This window comes from Ahaetulla prasina, chromosome 6 (assembly GCF_028640845.1).
Source record: "Ahaetulla prasina isolate Xishuangbanna chromosome 6, ASM2864084v1, whole genome shotgun sequence".
Classification (NCBI taxonomy): Eukaryota; Metazoa; Chordata; class Lepidosauria; order Squamata; family Colubridae; genus Ahaetulla; species Ahaetulla prasina.
In genome coordinates, this window is record NC_080544.1 from 82,787,285 (window position 1) to 82,804,767 (window position 17,483).

Below are 17,483 nucleotides of genomic sequence, written 5' to 3' on the forward strand. Positions count from 1 at the left end.
CTATCACCAGCGCAGCTGCATTCTGGACTAACTGAAGCCTCCGAGTGCACCTCAAGGAGCCCCATGTGAGAGCATTACAATAATCCAGCGAGAGGTAGCAGCGCATGAGTGACTGTGCACAAGGCATCCCGATCAAGGAAGGCGCAACTGCGAACCAGGCGAACCTGGTGGAAGGCCCTCCTGGAGCGGCCGTCAAATGATCTTCAAGCGACAGCCGTTCATCCAGGAGGACACCTAAGTTGCGCACCCTATCCTTTGGGGCCAATAACTCGCCTCCAACAGTCAGCCGGCTGCAGCTGACTGAATCGGGTGCCGGCATCCACAGCCACTCCGTCTTGGAGGATTAAGCTTGAGCCTGTTTCTCCCCATCCAGACCCATACGGCTTCCAAACACGGGACAGCACTTCAACAGCTTCATTGGGGTGGCCTGGGGTGGAAAAGTACAGCTGGGTGTCATCAGCGTACAGCTGGTATCTCACCCAAAGCCACTGATGATCTCACCCAGCGGCTTCATATAGATGTTGAACAGAAGGCGAGAGGATCGACCCCTCGGCACCCCACAAGTGAGGCACCTCGCGCCCACCTCTGCCCCTGTCAACACCGTCTGCGACCGGTCAGAGAGATAGGAGGAGAACCACCGATACGGTGCCTCCCACTCCCAATCCCCCAACCGGGCGCAGCAAGATACCATGGTCGATGGTATCAAAAGCCGCTGAGAGGTCTAATAGGACCAGGGCAGAGGAATAACCCCTGTCCCTGGCCCTCCAGAGGTCATCCACCAATGCGACCAAAGCTGTCTCCGTGCTGTATCCGGGTCGGAAGCCGGACTGGAACGGGTCTAGATAGACGGCTTCATCCAGGTATTGGGGTAGCTGTCGCGCCACAGCACTCTCTACAACCTTCGCAACAAAGCGACAAAGCAACAAAAGCAACAAAGCAACAAAACATCTTAAGGGATCCAAAATACCTGGTAGCTCAAGAAGAAAAACAGAAGGCCAAACTAAATCCCAAAATGCTAGGGAGCTTCTGGAAGTTTAGTAATCAGACAAATTAGCCATTAGTAAACACATAGAAATAAACCACATTTACACACCATTCAAAAGAGAGAATAAAAAAGTTAAAAAAGAAGCAAAAAGACCTGACCAATCTTCTCCAGCAGCCAACACCCAGATAAACAGGGATTAACAGCAGACAAACAATCAAGCAGGAAGCAAATAAGATACTACCAAGGAGAAAACTACACCCCCCATTAACAAGCTACTGTGTATAACGAGGGAGCAAACTCCGTACTCATGAATACTGATGAAGTTATCTAGTTGGGTAATGAAATATCTGCAAGCAAACAACCAAGCTAAGAAGGCATAAAAGACTCCACAGTATAATATATTATTCTTCTACCAATAAAACCATAGTATTAATGTTGAAGTAAGATTCCAGAATTCTGGGAAACTATTTAATTCCACACTGAAGACTGCACAATTTCTTGGTATACTGATTAAAGCACTATGTTGTTCAGCTTCAAGTTTCAAGACAAAAATTTGAGTTTATATTTGGTGACTTCAGCTGAAAGTATCTATTTTAATCCTATTTTGAATATATCCATAAAGGCCATGTGTATGTTTCAAGACTTGTTCCAATGTTGCTTTGGTGTTCTGTTTATTCCAAGTGATTGTAAATTATCTCAATAATAATAGTGGAATATTTTCTATTCCACAAATGAAAGATTATGTAGTCTTTAAAAATCACAGTTTTATTATTATAACCTAATGACATTTAAAATAAAATATAACTTGTTGACTTGCTCTGAAAATTACTGCAAAATAGACTGTTTATGTTGATCTAAATTTACTAATGGCTTCACCTCACCTATTTATGGCAGCATAAGTATGATGTCTAGGTGACTGTGGTAAATTATAATGGCTAGCAGGAAATGCGAAAATGGGAAAGAATGATACTCTACAAGCTTATGCTACAAATTGACTCATCAGGAAAAAAGACCCATAGCAGTGTAATATCCTTAAATGACCAATAATGAAGGTAGCAATGAAAGACAGCCAGAAGTCTGTAAATTCTAGTCCTGCTCTGGGCACGAAAGCTGGCTGGGTGACTTTGGGCCAGACATTCTTTTCAGCCCATGACATAGGCAAATTTCTGTCACAATCAATGGATCACTTGGTTGATCCCCAAAAAAATGTGGATCCTACACTTGCCAGAAAAAGTTAGGAAAGAAAAACAAATGAAGGCATTTGTGACTAGTAGTTTTTCAGGTGACTGGTTCAAACTTCCTGCCACAGATGGAAGATAAAGGCCTGTGTGTGAAAAACATGGAAAGAATCACACAAAAAGTTTTGAGATGAACTTTTTCAATATCCCAATAATAGATACTGTTATGTCTATTACATAAGAAAATTCAAAATAGTATTAAATAAAACTTTTTAAAATTCAGTATTATCTCCAGGATTTGAACAGGTGGGGATGTTCAGATATGCAAACATTGGCAAAGTGTCTGATCTTTTTGAACTCTCTGAGCAATTTGTTAAAATTAGGACAGTGACCCTCTCCATTGGCCTTGAGAACAAATTTAGCAACTTCTGCAATGGTTTTTGAAAGAAATTGGTTTTTTAAAAAAAATAATTATATTTTTATCTACATTTTTACATTTTTTTTATTCGCAGGAGTAAGTTCTATTATATTACTTGCAGCAAATGACAGGAGCTCACCTACCACACAGCAGCACTCAGGTCTTGAATGGGGGCTTTAAGTGGTGAAACCCAATTTTTTTTACTACCAGTTCTGTGGGCGTGGCTTGGTGGGCATGGCAGGGGAAGGATATTGCAAAATCTCTATTCCCACCCCACTCTGGGGCCAGCCAGAGGTGGTATTTGCCACCTCTGAATTATTCAAAATTTATTTATTTTATTTATTTATTTGTCAATCATATATAAGATAACAAGTATAAGTATAAACATGATTTGGATACATGAAAGGAGTAAGTAAAAAGGAATATTAGGATAGGGACGGTAGGCATGCAGGTGCATTTATGCATGCCTCTTATAGACCTTTTAGGAATGGGGTGAGGTCAACAGTAGACAGTTTAAGCATAAAGTTTTAGTGGTTTGGGGAAGAAACTACAGAGTCAGGTTCTCTAGAACCTGCTGGATTTCACCCCTGGGGGCTTGCTAACCTCCAACTCCGCATCCTAACCATGTAACCTTGATGGGGATATGAAAGGAACCCCCACAAGCATCCCCCAGGCAACAGTGATGTCACCGGCTAATCCTTTTGATCCGGAAGTGCCTTAAAGGGTTCTTCCTATATGAATGGGACAGGGACTATACTACTTGTTATAAAAATAAAACAAAGATACAGTAGAACTGTGAGACAAGCTAAGATTGATGACCATATAGTTTTAAAGTAAAAAGATATGGGTGAAAAAATCCTAACAAAACCACAGAAAAGCACAGCCTTTGCTCTGGTGACAGAAAGACCTGATAATAATGCTATGGATTGCCTAAGATAGAAATAGAACACAGCAATGTAAAATAGCAGGAAGAGGCTGAGTAAATTATGGTTTAGGAATGAAAACAAGGGCAGCATTTGGAGTCCATGTGATCATATTGGTGTTGCCAGACCATTCCTTTCCAGTGACACTAATTAATGAAGGAAGAGACTGCATTATAACAGTCTAGTGATGACGTCCTCCATCATGATGAAATCCCTGCTGTGCAGAAGTAAAATGAAAATGGTGGGAATGGGCTGGTAGGAGAGGGAATCTGAAATTGAATCTGCTTTCCACAGTAAGATTCTTATCCACAAGGGCTTTCTTCAAAACCATTTTTATCATTATTGCCACGTTTGGATCTGGAGATCAAAGGCATTGCTCCGATATAGAGGGAGGAATATCATTTCCCATTTAGCTCTTTGAGGAACTTCTAATCTCAGGAAGTCCTGAAAGGAGATTTGCTGGAGATGGGATTCCATGTCCACAGGATTGACAATCCTCTTTCACCTGAGAAAGAAATTAGTTCAGTTAAAGAATTTGCTTCTTGTTGCCTCCAATGGAAGGAAGGAAACAGGAAGCGGCTGAGATCTCCAAACATCTATCCACCTTCACTTGTGGTTGGACTTTCAAATAAATCAGGGTGTTTCCACAGGAGGATACTGAAGGAGTTTGGAAGCATTTCAAAGTAACTGCGCCTCGAAATGCAAATAAAATAAAATTTGAAATGAAAATGAAAAGTAATTCTACTGAAGGGAATTACTGTTTCATTCTTCCTTTTGACTCTAGAACTTCATGTTCTGTGAGGAAAATTTGACAATTTTACAACTTCTCTGGAGCAGCCCAGATAAAATGAGCCAGCAAAAATAATAATAAAAAGAAGATAAACGTTTCATTAAGTTTTCCCCACTTGCCTGAAGAGTCTACATGCAAAGTGCCAAGTTATAGGCCCATTGCAACCCAGTGCACAAAATGTGCAACGCACAAGAGCATCAGATGGAAAAGTGCATGACCCATTATACAGAAAGAAACCACTCAAGAAAGAAGGAGAAAACAGTATTTTGAATGTTGTAAACAATGGGAGGAGGAATCTAAATAGAATTCTCTACAAGGGAGCTTTGTATGCTCCCTGTGCCCTGCTGGGTTTTGAGGTTTTCTTTTCTATCTTATTTTTTGATTTGGATAGGAGGAATTATTTTGCTGCAGCAATTCATGTAATGATTTGGGCTCCTTTTGCTCCATACTTCAAGTCTGTGGAAGTAAAGACAACTGCAGACCACCTACAATTGGCATCTGTGGATTTGTAACAGCATAAAGTGCCTTCAAAAAGCTCCATCAGTGAAAACACTTAGCATTGCTCTGCCCATTGCTCTATAACTTTTTTTCTCTCTTCAGTTACACAGTCACCTTCTTTATTTCGCCTCTAAGCAGAACTGACAGCCAAGACAAACTGCAAAGTTGGTATATATGTAATTGCCTCAGTCAAATAAACAGCTGTGCGACAAGCATGGGCTACATTCCTGAGTCAAGTAAGAGAGTAAATATGAAATCACTGTTGTTCCAACATGCATGTTTCACAAGCATCTTGGTTGACTATGATGAAACATTGAATGCAGTTCCTTCTGGTCAGGAAAAGGAAAAAGGAAGGTAATGAAACATAGTTATTTTATATCATTTAGCCCAGGTGCATTTTATATATAGCATAATATTGAGGGGGTAATTTATTCATTACCACAACAAATGCCTTGTCCTCAAAGAAGATACTGTACATCACTTTGTACCAAGCCTGTGTACACTCACAGTAAGAATGCAACTTCTAATCAATCTCTATAGTTTAGTACAAATTTAATATAATTCACACTATGAAGGGAGATGGTGGTCTGCCTACTTGTTCGGTACTCTCCATCCTTACTTTGAAGTTAGGTAAAGAAACCTCTGAGACTTACTTGAATTACTTTCAAATAGAATCTTGTTTTTTTTAGTACGGGGACATTGCCGTCTTAGCAGGAGGAGATGTTCAGTATGTATCAAAATGATCAATACATTACATTACTGGAAACTATTGCTTTCAGTTGCTTTCAGAAAACTTAAATGAGATTCTCAGCTGAGAATTCCTCTTACATGACAATTAGCAGTAATGGTTACTGCTTGCTATGTAGCCTTTACTAATTCTATTGTCCAAAATGTAACCCAAAGCAGATTAAGCTGTATGGCTGGGGAACTATGACCTGAGTTTATGCTAAAGTTCTGAAAAATTGTATAAAAGTGTGTGTCTCGCTTCCACTATTGAAGTTAAGTATGAGTTGCATTTTAAAGCCAGTTAATGAACTGTGCCTTTATTGCTCCTTTAAGGACAATTCAAATTCTCCTTCTGAACAAAATTGGTCAGATGTACACCCAAGCAAACATCGACTAGGTCAAATTGTACATTGCGTCCTCAGCAAGTTTCAACAAACTTGAAAGAAAAAGGAATTGTTTTCTTAAGTAATCTAATTTGAGACTGGAGAGAGAGAGAGAGAGAGGGAGAGAGGGAGAGAGAGAGAGAGACTGAGACTGTGAGTGCATGATGGTGCTAGGGCAATATCGATGGAAGTCGAAACAGATTATTCAAACTTGTAGTTTAAGTAGGCAGACTACATATTTAGATGCTTTTTCAAATAAAATATGAACTTAAAGAACTATTTATCAAACACCAGGACTGGAGGAGAATCATGAGCACACTTGTCCAATATTTTTATACTCTCAGTTTTACCAAGAAACAGAATGACATGGACATCTGGCAGGAATGTTTCACTTACCTTCAGCTATTAGTAGCTTGACAACTGGTATACAAAAACTGTATTTGAGTTACACTTTTAGGAGCTGGAATCTTTAGGACGAAAGAGGGAAACACACACAGACACATATACACAGGGAGGGAGGGAGGAAGAGAGAGAGAACACACATACTTGTATAGAAATTTATGGTGCACCACAGGAGTTTTTTATACAAAAGCATTCAAACTTATCCTATTATCTGCCACTACCATTTCTATCAAAGTATTGTACTTTGGACAACTAAGCTTCTGCAGAAAACAAACAAAACTGAACTTTCATGTAATATGTCTGTAAAATATCCCTTAGGAAATTTGCAGTTTCCATTGACAGTTTCAGAATTAAGAAAGGAGCAATAGTTAAGAGAGTGGGCGTGTCATCACTTTTTTCTTTCTCCTTAGTCTTGGTTTAAAATCTTCCTAGGAATTGCTACTGCTAAGCATATATGGTGCCCTCAAAAGATCTTTGGGCTATAAAAATAATGCTTTTCTTCCACTTTGATATACTGTTATTGCCCACACATGGAGTGAGTAATAATTGCTAGTTTCTGAACACAAGAAATTTATCACTACTTAAAATAAAAGGGCAAAAATGCACAGGAAAAAGAATTGTGTATTTAAATAGTTGCATAGAAGAAGGAAATTTTTATTAAGCTACATGGTAACATCTAGGATGGTCTTTAAGTTTGAATATACATCATTTATATTAGAAACTTCCTAACTAGAGTTTAATGAAAAAATTACACATAATTAAAACATTCTAAATCCAGGATATTTTTTTTCACAGCCAAAAATAAACAGAAGTCAAATCCTTCCACACAAAGTTCTATTTTTGAATACCCCAATTTCAAAAGTTTTAAGAGAAGCAATATAATGTGAAGAGAAGAATTACTGGCTTTCTATTGCTATTAAACAACTGGTAATCAGAAATTCTTGCTGATCTACTTTAGATTTTCAGAATTCTGTTATTAGATCCACAACTAGCTTCTATTCCTAACCCAGTCCTCTGTAACAAACATTGTCCGTTCGGTTCTCTGAATAAAATATAATCCTTGTCAGATTTTCTCAGAGCTACATTCATCTTCTGAAATAAACATCACTTTTAAATGTACCGTATACTCTAATATTGCTAGTTGAAAAGTATTCTGGAAGCCACCCATACATAATATTTGCTACGTATATATATAACAAAATTTAAAATCAGTTTTTCTTCAGAAAAATGTTTGACAGCCTGATATCAATTGATACAATTGATATTTTTGTTAGTTAATATAAAGGGCCACCATTTCTCACCATGCCCCATATCCCAGCTGCAACAGCACATGAATGACACAAGTATGGGATACAGATGTTATTCTTGGCTTTCTGGAATCCTCACCAAAACTCTAATGCTACTTGCTCAGCTTTAACAAAGAGGGATCAGGCAGTACCATCTGCAAGTTTGGGGCATGCTGTACATTTTCCAGGTCAACTTCTCTCATTGTGAGGATATTGAAAGATACTCTTGGGACACCATGAAGAAAAGAATGCAATTACTTATGCATCTGTTACTACAGCTGTTTTGTGGAGTTATGCAGCCATGAATCTGCTTTTACATTAAAACCCACCCTGTACATTGGAATAATCTATAGTAGCTATAGACTGATGTTTCTGATCCTCTTTTATCAATTCCCCTTTGAAGCCACATTGTCTTTGACTTAAATGAAACATGTTGGCTATGGTTAATGTATCAAACAAAAAATTACAGTGATTAGGGTTAGAATTAGAATTGGATTTTAGGGAGGTTATATTTTTTATTCTATACTGTACAAGATTTTAACCTAATGCTAAAAATTATTTGGAATACCAGATGTTGCAAGTTATTAGATCCAAGGGATGACTACTTGTTCTGCCACTGTAACTTTCCTCATATTGTGTGCTTCATTGGCATTAATAAAAAGTGCAGTTATATAGACAGACCTTAAAATTGTACTGTTCTGAGACCTATCTTGCTCATGAGTCTAAACAACCTGCATCAGCCCCAGATTCATAGATAGTTATAGTTTCTATCATAAACTACTGCTTTACAGTTAATTCCTCTATGGATTATATCTAATTCTTCAGTATCATATTTCTAACTATTGTATGGATCTTAGTTTGTTGTATATGCCATGTTAGTTACATGTAAATACAATCCATTTTATATTACTAAGGCTCTAGTACTAACAGGCAACTCTAGGTAGAAAAATAATCCTTCCATATTATGCTATGCTATGCTATGCTATGCTTGGTTATGCCATGCCATGCCATGCCATGCCATGCCATGCCATGCCATGCCATGCCATGCCATTCTATTTATATTGCTTTTACAGCCATTCTATTCTATTTATATTGCTTTTTCTAGGTTTGGCTAAAAAAATGGTATCAGGTTGTATCCAGTATACTTTACTATAAATCCCAATTAGAATGGTAAAAAGCTGCTGAATTCCAAATAGAACATTATTTACTACAGTGCAAATAAAAATGCAAATGCTGTGTTAGAACATTAGGAGAGAGGAGGATACAATCCAAATTCCATATTATATATAATAAAGTAAACAAAACTCATGCCAGACTTCTCTCCTCCCTGTCTGGACCAGAAAGAGTTCAGAGTCTGTCAGAATTCTGACTAGTAATATTTATTAGAAGAAAGGTTAAGCTTCTCACACAAGAATTCTAGCTGAAACTCTACTCCCAAATAAGAAACCTAGATGAATGTAGTTTAAGAAGGTGACATTCTAGCCCATTGCTCATGCTTTTTTACATAAAGGGGAAGAAATTTGTTTCTTTTGTAAAGGTAGGGAGTCTTTATTAGCTGATTGTTTTGCTACTAGACTACTTTTCACAGTGGGAAATGTATCTTGCAAATGATAACAAACAAGTCTGCAAATTTTCAAGTTCTGCTGTTTTCCAGAACTTTTCTCAGATAAGGTATTGCAAAAAGCAGTGGTGGTTGATAAGCAACATCTCACATAAGTTTCTTTGTTCATCTCTTCTCTGGAAACACTTGTGGCCTCTTGCATGCAAAGCGTATGTACCAGGGAGCAATCACTCTTCCACAGATTTGAGTAAATATCCATTACATTTCAACTTTACAGAAACTTTCCTGTGTGAGGAAAAAAAGTTCTTTTGAGGTATGACTCAGCACTACCAATTTAAACATATTGTGCAGTTAATTTTTCTCTTTAATAAGGAGGGTTGGGGAGTTACATATAAATGGAAAGAAAGAAAGATAGAAAAAAACAATGAACAAATTTGTCAGAGGACTTTGTGGAAGATTATATTTTAGGGCGCAAGATGAAATGAACTGTCCGTTTGTTTATAAATTGAATTCATATGATAACTTATAGCTTTTAAATATGTATTCCTATCACACTTTTTTTCGATTATGATGTTTTCTATTTCACCCAGAATTCAACTGCACAGTTCCAGACATCCAGAATTTCCACTGCTTATCTATGCATTCTTGTAAGCATGACCTTCTTCACTCTATTACAATTTAGTTCAGATAGTGTTAATCTTGAGCAGATGCCTCTTAGATGTTCTAATAACAATTAACCTAATATCATTAGACTACTTTGGAAATATTAATATACACTCTGAAGTTTGCATTATGGCTTCTTTGGATGAACCCATTTTTTCCTAAAGTCCCGTTTGGAAGACCCACGAAAGGTAGCAGCTTTTTATATTTGTTGAACAGATGACCTTGTAAACTATTTTTAAAGAAAACAAATCTCACTTTCCAAATTTAAATCCTAGTGAAATGGAAAGATATAGCTAACATGGAAGATTCACATAACATAAGCAGAATGCCAGCTAAGATGCCAACTGAATAGATGACTGACACAAACGTTATCTATCTTGAACCACTAAACTATTCATGGCAACCTTTTAAGTTAAGAGACTTCTGAATTGATAATTAGATCTTCTGATTGCATTTTTAACAGGATCTTTTTGAGATTGTTTTTTGCATTTTTTACTATCAACATTCTAATTTGTCCTTCAGTCATTTCAGACTAATGCTGCCGTCTTCTCCTGCGCTGAATTTAAATTAAGATATTGTTTCATATAATCTTCACATGGCTTCACCATGGGTAGATAAGTAAATAGTTTATTCTCTGTTTTGAAATTTACTGAATGGCTTGGGCCAATTGTTGTTTGTCATCTTAATCTACATCCCACTGGAATCTCACTTAAGCATAATAATAAATTATAAACTTCAGTGGAATTTAATTTATTGTGCAGTTCAGTCTGCATATGTTTACATCTAACTGGCATAGGATTACAATGTTGAAATATTACATTTTACTATTTAAATTGATAAAGACATTGAACAAATGTTTCAAACTCAATTGATACTATGCAGTGGCCATAAATTATCACACCAAGGATCCCACAGCCAGTTAACCTTGACTGCATCCCGTAGGATCTATAGAATATGATTAGCCAGCATCTGAGAGTTATATCCTGGTATCCTATTAAAGGTCTTTGCTTTTCTACTTAACCTGGCATCCCAGAGGTCCCTAAATAAGCCATATTAAGGGATTAGCTAAAAAAACCAATTTTACGTTAGAAACAAAACCCACAATAACATAGTCTAAAAAATTCTAGTAAACACTGTTAAGAGAGTAGCAGGGATCAAATATGGAAAGAGGAATTTAACATTCATTTCTTCAATATTGTCCTCCCACTTGCACTGAAAATATAAGATATATGTATATTTTGGAGAGGACTATGCATTGATTCAGAACTTTCCCAGATTAATTATTCAGCTCAACAAATAAATAATACATTGTGGCAATATTCATTCTAATACTTAAGACTCCCACAATTACTAAGGTGGATTTAACAGAAAAATAGGGTTTTTCCCTTATAGCTTTCAGAAAATCTATCTATGAAATTACAGCTGAGAGTAGAACTAAAAGTACTTTTCCATTTTCTCACTTTATGGCAATGTGATGCTATTCAACTTGCTAAGGCGTATATTTAGAACTTGAGAGGTATTTATATTCTAACCAGGTGGATATTCCTCCAGCATCAGATAAGAGAACAGTCATATCACCTGTTCATACAGGAGCCCTGAGTGAAGACAAAGAAAGTTTCTGTCTTAAGAGATTCTAAAGGATGAAAGCAAGTCAGTTGCTGAGATTTCTGTAACTTTATTTTATCTTTTTCTTGGGAAAGAATGTCTGGAAGAATTTTACTTTCTGTAGAGTTGGAGCAACCAAGAAATTAAGATGAAAGTCTGCTATTGTAAAAGCACACAAAAGAGAGATTTCTTCTGGAATGCAAACTGGTACATATTCTGCTATTTGCTGTTGGAAGATCCAGAGACAAAGAAAGAACAAAGAATTGGAAGAATCGGATGAAATAATCAGAAGTACAAGATTGGTGTGTCATTCCTATAAAAAAAAACTTACACTGATTTTGAGTGGATGAAGTTTGGATTTCTTCTCCAGAATGATTTCTGATTCATTAGAGGAATTGATTATACCTGGGAAATGAGAAAAAGCAGTATGACACTTTGAGGATCTTAATGTTCTTAATAATCTAGTTTTTTACATTTCCCCCAACTGTAGGAAAATAAGACATAGACATCATTCTTTGATCTTACATGTCAGGAGAACATCAGGAAAGAAGCAGTTTGTTAAGTGAGATTTAGCAGTAGTCTACATTTGAACTTGAAAGAATAACTAATGCTATGCAACATTTTTAAAGTATTTTTTTCAAGCATTTCCATTGAGAAAAAACAGGTTTTTAAAATATTTTTTTCAAAGGAGGAGGCATCTGTGAAGCTCTTATGAATCAGATCACTGGCTTAAATTAGAAGATGGATTGATAAGGTTAAAGAGCCCCATCTTTCAATGTTTTGACTGACATGCTTTCTTACTATTGAAAAATGTTCCACCTTGAAGCTGAATTACATCAAAAAGGAAGTCCAATGTATCTCATGACAGAACTTTATTGTTGGTTATGTAAACAGAAGTAGATACTTGAGTTTACGTATTTCTAATAAAGAAGATCACCTATAATATGGGATTTAGACAATTTAATAATAGTTGATCTAACTAAAAAATTGTTTGGCTTTTCAAAACTATGGCATTTGAATTACACTTGATACTTAAGTGCTTTGAAAACTTTGTTCAACCTGGGGATCTGAGATATGTAGTTCCAAAACAAAGAGCCAGGCTGGGAAGAGCTGGTCCAAAACTATTCTGTAGATCAGAATCAACCTTCCTCACTTGAAGAAGTATGGCGTTTAGCTCGAGACCTGTAAGAAACTGTTGTTTTGTGGTCTCCTCACAAAGAGCTACTGTCTGGAGCACTTGTGGGAAATCTCATGTTTTCTCCCTATTCAAAGAGGATAAGAAGAAAAGATGACATGTAGAACCAGTCTACTTGCCATGTCTTCATTCAGCTGCAGTTGTCAACTCCATTTTTGGCAGTGCCATCTTCAGTTCACCATTTCTTTCCTAAAAGTCCTTTTTCCAACTTTTTTGTTGATAGCAGATTTACTCTCTGGCACTACAGCTACCATCCATAATTTCTTAAAGGAAAAATAAAGAGCTTGGACATGACAACCACACCCACCTTCCATATTTTTAGATGGAATTATTCTGGGGCTGAGAAGTTATTTATTCAGGAAAACTGGATGCTTCCTAACCATTCTTTTATATACTGTGAGTTGCCACTTCCTCAGGAGTCAGGGGAGGAGGATGCACAGAAAGCTTGTTAGCTCAATCTCTGGTCACTCGTTGAATCGGCCCAATCAACTCCAGTGTGCCCCAGCTGCTTTTAGTTTGGTAATATATAGGCCATCTAGTCTTTCATTCCATAAAGAACAAAAATAGTAGGACACATGCAACTACCTTATAATTATGCATATTTATTCTCATCATTTTAATTATCAAATAAGGAGTTGAAAAACAGGTTCCATGAGGTACAGTGCTCATTATAAGCCTGTATTATTTTATCTAGATTACTCAGACTTTTTAATTTTGTCTATATGGCAAGGAAATAAGACATACTATCAAATTAATCTGTGAAAACAATATTATTTTTCATATTGAGTGTGATGGATTTGAAAAATCTTATAATGAATCATTACAGGCCATATTTTTATCCTACTATAGGATCTATAAAGTCTTCCAGGAAAAAATAGAATTTCTCATCTCCTCCCAATATTTAATTACAGTGCATGATATACATTTATATAAGGCATCCAGAAATGTTTCTACTGCTCTTTAAATTGGACGACACTGGCCAATTTAAAGAGGATTCTATTTGATCAGGAAACTGGAATGCTGAGGACTAAGTATGAATCTTTATAAAAAACAGAAATTTCATGCCGCATCAGTGATTGGATTTTTCCCCTTTCTCCTGCTTAGTTTGAAAGTGGTTATCCTTATTCATTTAGACAGTGATGTGTTTCACATTGTGTTAAGCCATGGTTTCTTAATCATGGTTTGTTTGCTAAGTCACAAGGGCTGGGTTCATAACAGTAGTGGGATTCAAATCACGTCACTACCAGTTCGCTCGTGGGCATGCGCAGAGACATCCGGCCAGGTGGGCGGAGCCTCCCATCGTCACCGGTTCGCCCGATATGGGGCGAACCAGTAGCAATGCATCACTGGTTCATAATGTATGCCAAGGGATATATTATGTTTTACAAAACATTGTATTTGGTTTATAGACAACTATGCTAACCCCCCCCTCCAAAAAAATCACATTTTAGCTTAGTTGATGAATGCCCATTGAGTGGGAAAAAGAACTGTAACAATTTTGCACTTTTATTTATATTTTATACTACTTCATGATGATTTTTGACTCTGAGTGATGACATTAAGCTGGTAGCTTTCAAACTGTGTGGCACTTCAACACCCTAAAATGATACAGTAGTGGAAAAAAACCATGAACAAAACTGATGATTTTACTCGTGTTTATGTTGGACAAGAAATAAACATATACATATTGGACTTGTAATTGACTACTGTGGTTTTGCACAAGAAAAATAAGAAAGTGAGTCTGACAATGTTTTCTATTCACCTTTACAAGCCTGACCTTCCCCCCACCTTAAATTGTGACATGCTTCTTAGTTGCTCTCAATCCCTGGCAGGGTTAGGCAATATTTGAGCATGAAATAATTTGGACAGGATAGATGATATCTATACAATTTTCTAATGCTTCTTCAGAAATAATTATTCATTTATAATATCTTGGCTGCCTTATAAAAATTTTCCCTCGTTCCTGCATTTCCTTAGATGGCATTTTTCCTTTACAGTAATAACTTAATAGGCCAATCTCTGGAAACAGACTGAGGTGGTCTCAGTGATAGAAATATGCAAAAGTAAACTAATGGAAATTGGCTAGATCTAGTCAAAGAGTCCTCCCTGTGTTACCAACTTTCTCTTCCTAAGTTCATAATCACCTAGATCATTGTTCAATGTTATGTTATATAATTTAAAAGGCTGAATTTGCAAAGTATGTTTTTTTCAAAAAAAAATAACTGAAAACATACTAAAATGAGCTAATGGGTAGATGGGTGAAGGAGAGAGGAAGATATTTGGTTGAATTTAAATATTTATTTATTCTTTTCCCAAGTCCACCCATCCTAGCAAAATGGAAAAATTGTAATGCTTGAAAAACTAAAAGCAATGATGCTGTATGAAAATATTACAGAAAATATATTTTTTTCAAAAATTTCAGAGCCACGGAACATGAATAAAACAAGATATCAAAATAAGAGACACCAATTAAAAGGTATTTCAAGTAAACAGGTTTTTAATGTTGTATGTAATAATATATCTAAGAGGGCAGATTGTAAGTTATTAGGAAACACCAAAGGGTAGGGAACAGAGAACCACTGTAGTGTAATAATTAAATTCAGATTCTAGTCTTCCCTTAGTCGTGGAAGCCAACTGGGTGACCTTTGGCCAGTTACACTCTCTCAGCCAGTTACACTCTCTCTGCCTCTGTGACAATTCTGTTACATCATAGATAGTTTTGCTTACGAGCTAGGTGAGTGAACTATTAAACAAGCTGACCCTCCAACTATGTGGGACAAATGCTAAGAAAATCAACAACCTTATAGATCAGGGGGATTACTGTGACACTAATCTTAGTGCCTAATAAGCTCACTAAAATAAAATAATTGGAGAAAAACAAATAATCTCAGTGAAAAATATATAGGCCTTTAAATATTTTTTTTACTGTTTTGTGTAAGCACTAGACACTATTTCATTACAACATACAATGGGGAACAGTTAGGAAAATAAATAAACTCAAGTATTTTGTTACATTAATTTTAATGTATTATTTTAACTTAATCATATTATGGCAGATGTATGATAATGGCATGTGTAGAATTCCAAAACCTGTTGATATATTCTGATTTTTAAGTAAGATTAATTAAATTTTAAAAAGCTGAAAATGGGTGTCTGTATCACAATCATGCTGACAAAACTTCCCCTGAAATCTTTTAGCCTGCTATTTACTTGATACTGTGTATCTCCCAAAACATAAATCTAATGAAATAACCCAACAAAACTTGACTAAAGTAGAAACCATTTCAGAATGATGGACTAGATCAATAATCAGTGACCTAGACATTACCCTATTAACCAAAACACGTGAAAATGATGATCAAAATTGTTGGAAGAAATGTCCATCGGGGTTTCTCCTTTTCTCATCCAGGGAAATATAATATTCTGCCTTTTTAATATTTCCTAAAATATTTCATTCTTCTAGGAGGCGGTGGGTGCTAACTTTCTTCAAAATTACATAACCTTTGATTAATTCACATTCTTTGCCTAAAGAAACCCCTAAGAACCTAACAATATCATACGAAATCATTCATTGGTTTCAAACCCCACATTAAGATATTTTATAAACTAATAATAAATGTATAATATATATAAATATAAATATTTATATAATATATATATAAATATATAATAAAACTAATAATAAAAATACTGCAAACTTTAAGTTCAGAATATTAAAATATGAATTCAATTAATAATGTCAAAATTTATAAATAATATAAAAATAAACAAAAAGATAAATGTTTCCCCTGACCAGTCGTTTCTGACTCTAGGGGGTGGTGCTCATATCTGTTTCTTAGCTCAGAAAGCCAGCGTTGTCTGAAGACATTTCCATGGTCATGTTGCCAGCCTGTCTCTATGCCAAAATGCACAGAACACTATTACTTTCCCACCAAAATGGTACCTATTTATATGCTCATATTTGCATGCTTTCAAACTGCATGGGGCAAGTAGTGGGATTTCATCCTGTCGTATGACAAGTTCAACATCTTTACAGAGCCATTGTGCCCCCATAAACAATAAACAAAGAGTAATAAATTGTAGCCATAGTATGATATATACTATGCATATACTATAGATACTAAGGTTATACACATACACATCCCATATTACCTAATGTGCTAAGTGTAGGAGCAATAACCTTGTAGAACAGAGAGAAATGTCATAACCCAAAATAATACTCAGATAAAAGAAATTTTGGTCCAAGCCAGATCTGTATCCTGAGTAAGCATCTCAGACAAGATCTTCCTTAGTTCTCATAAAGATAAAGGTAATGAGGAGGAAGCATATTCAGACTTGCAAGATTTTGTTACTATAATCTTATAATAAAAATAGCAATAGCATTTAGACTTATACCACTTTACAGTGTTTTATAGCCCTCTCTAAGCGGTTTACAGAGTCAGCATACTGCCCCCAACAATTTGGGTCCTCAATTTACTGACATCAAAAGGATGGAAGGCTGAGTCAACCAAATTACTATTACAAATGGTAATAACATGCGTGTCCTAGTCTAGTCTACCTTGGAAGACTGACAGCAGTTTGGGGGTACAAGAGTCCCCTTTGAAGGAAATGGGAGCTACTCTAGATAAAAGTGATTAATAAATAAATGTTGCAAATAGCACATGCTCAAATGAAGAATCAATATTGTTCCCTAAAACATTTGATGATCATTATTGTGTAAACTGAAGTAGATAGGAAGTTTACGACTTAATGAAAGTAACCTAACTACAGATACAGCCTTCTTGAAAATAATAGAACATGTACTTAATTCAATTAAAAAATTTGCATATACATAGTCCTTCAAGTTCCTGGGCCTAACACATTACTGGAA

The 17,483-nt window shown here is 36.1% G+C and overlaps 1 protein-coding gene and 1 long non-coding RNA gene across 3 annotated transcripts in view; one reads left to right on the plus strand and one right to left on the minus strand.

The window, feature by feature from the left end:
* LOC131200689 (uncharacterized) overlaps positions 1–17,483 on the plus strand; it is a 278,336-nt gene that overhangs the window by 256,088 nt on the left and 4,765 nt on the right. Inside the window, exons 4-5 of the mRNA XM_058187833.1 lie at positions 9,741–9,797; positions 15,036–15,089. Of these exons, the coding sequence (XP_058043816.1) occupies positions 9,741–9,797; positions 15,036–15,054 (76 nt within the window). The 3' untranslated portion in view covers positions 15,055–15,089. The remainder of the gene's footprint in view (positions 1–9,740; positions 9,798–15,035; positions 15,090–17,483) is intronic.
* The window catches only part of LOC131200691 (uncharacterized), a 44,774-nt gene that overhangs the window by 20,820 nt on the left and 6,471 nt on the right, over positions 1–17,483 (minus strand). Inside the window, exons 2-3 of one of the 2 annotated variants that reach the window (XR_009155690.1) lie at positions 11,750–11,823; positions 9,302–9,435 (exon numbers count right to left, since the gene is read on the minus strand). This is a non-coding gene — a long non-coding RNA (uncharacterized LOC131200691). Of the gene's footprint in view, positions 1–6,849; positions 9,436–11,749; positions 11,824–17,483 lie in introns of those variants that run through there. The other variant, XR_009155689.1, reaches the window with a different exon arrangement.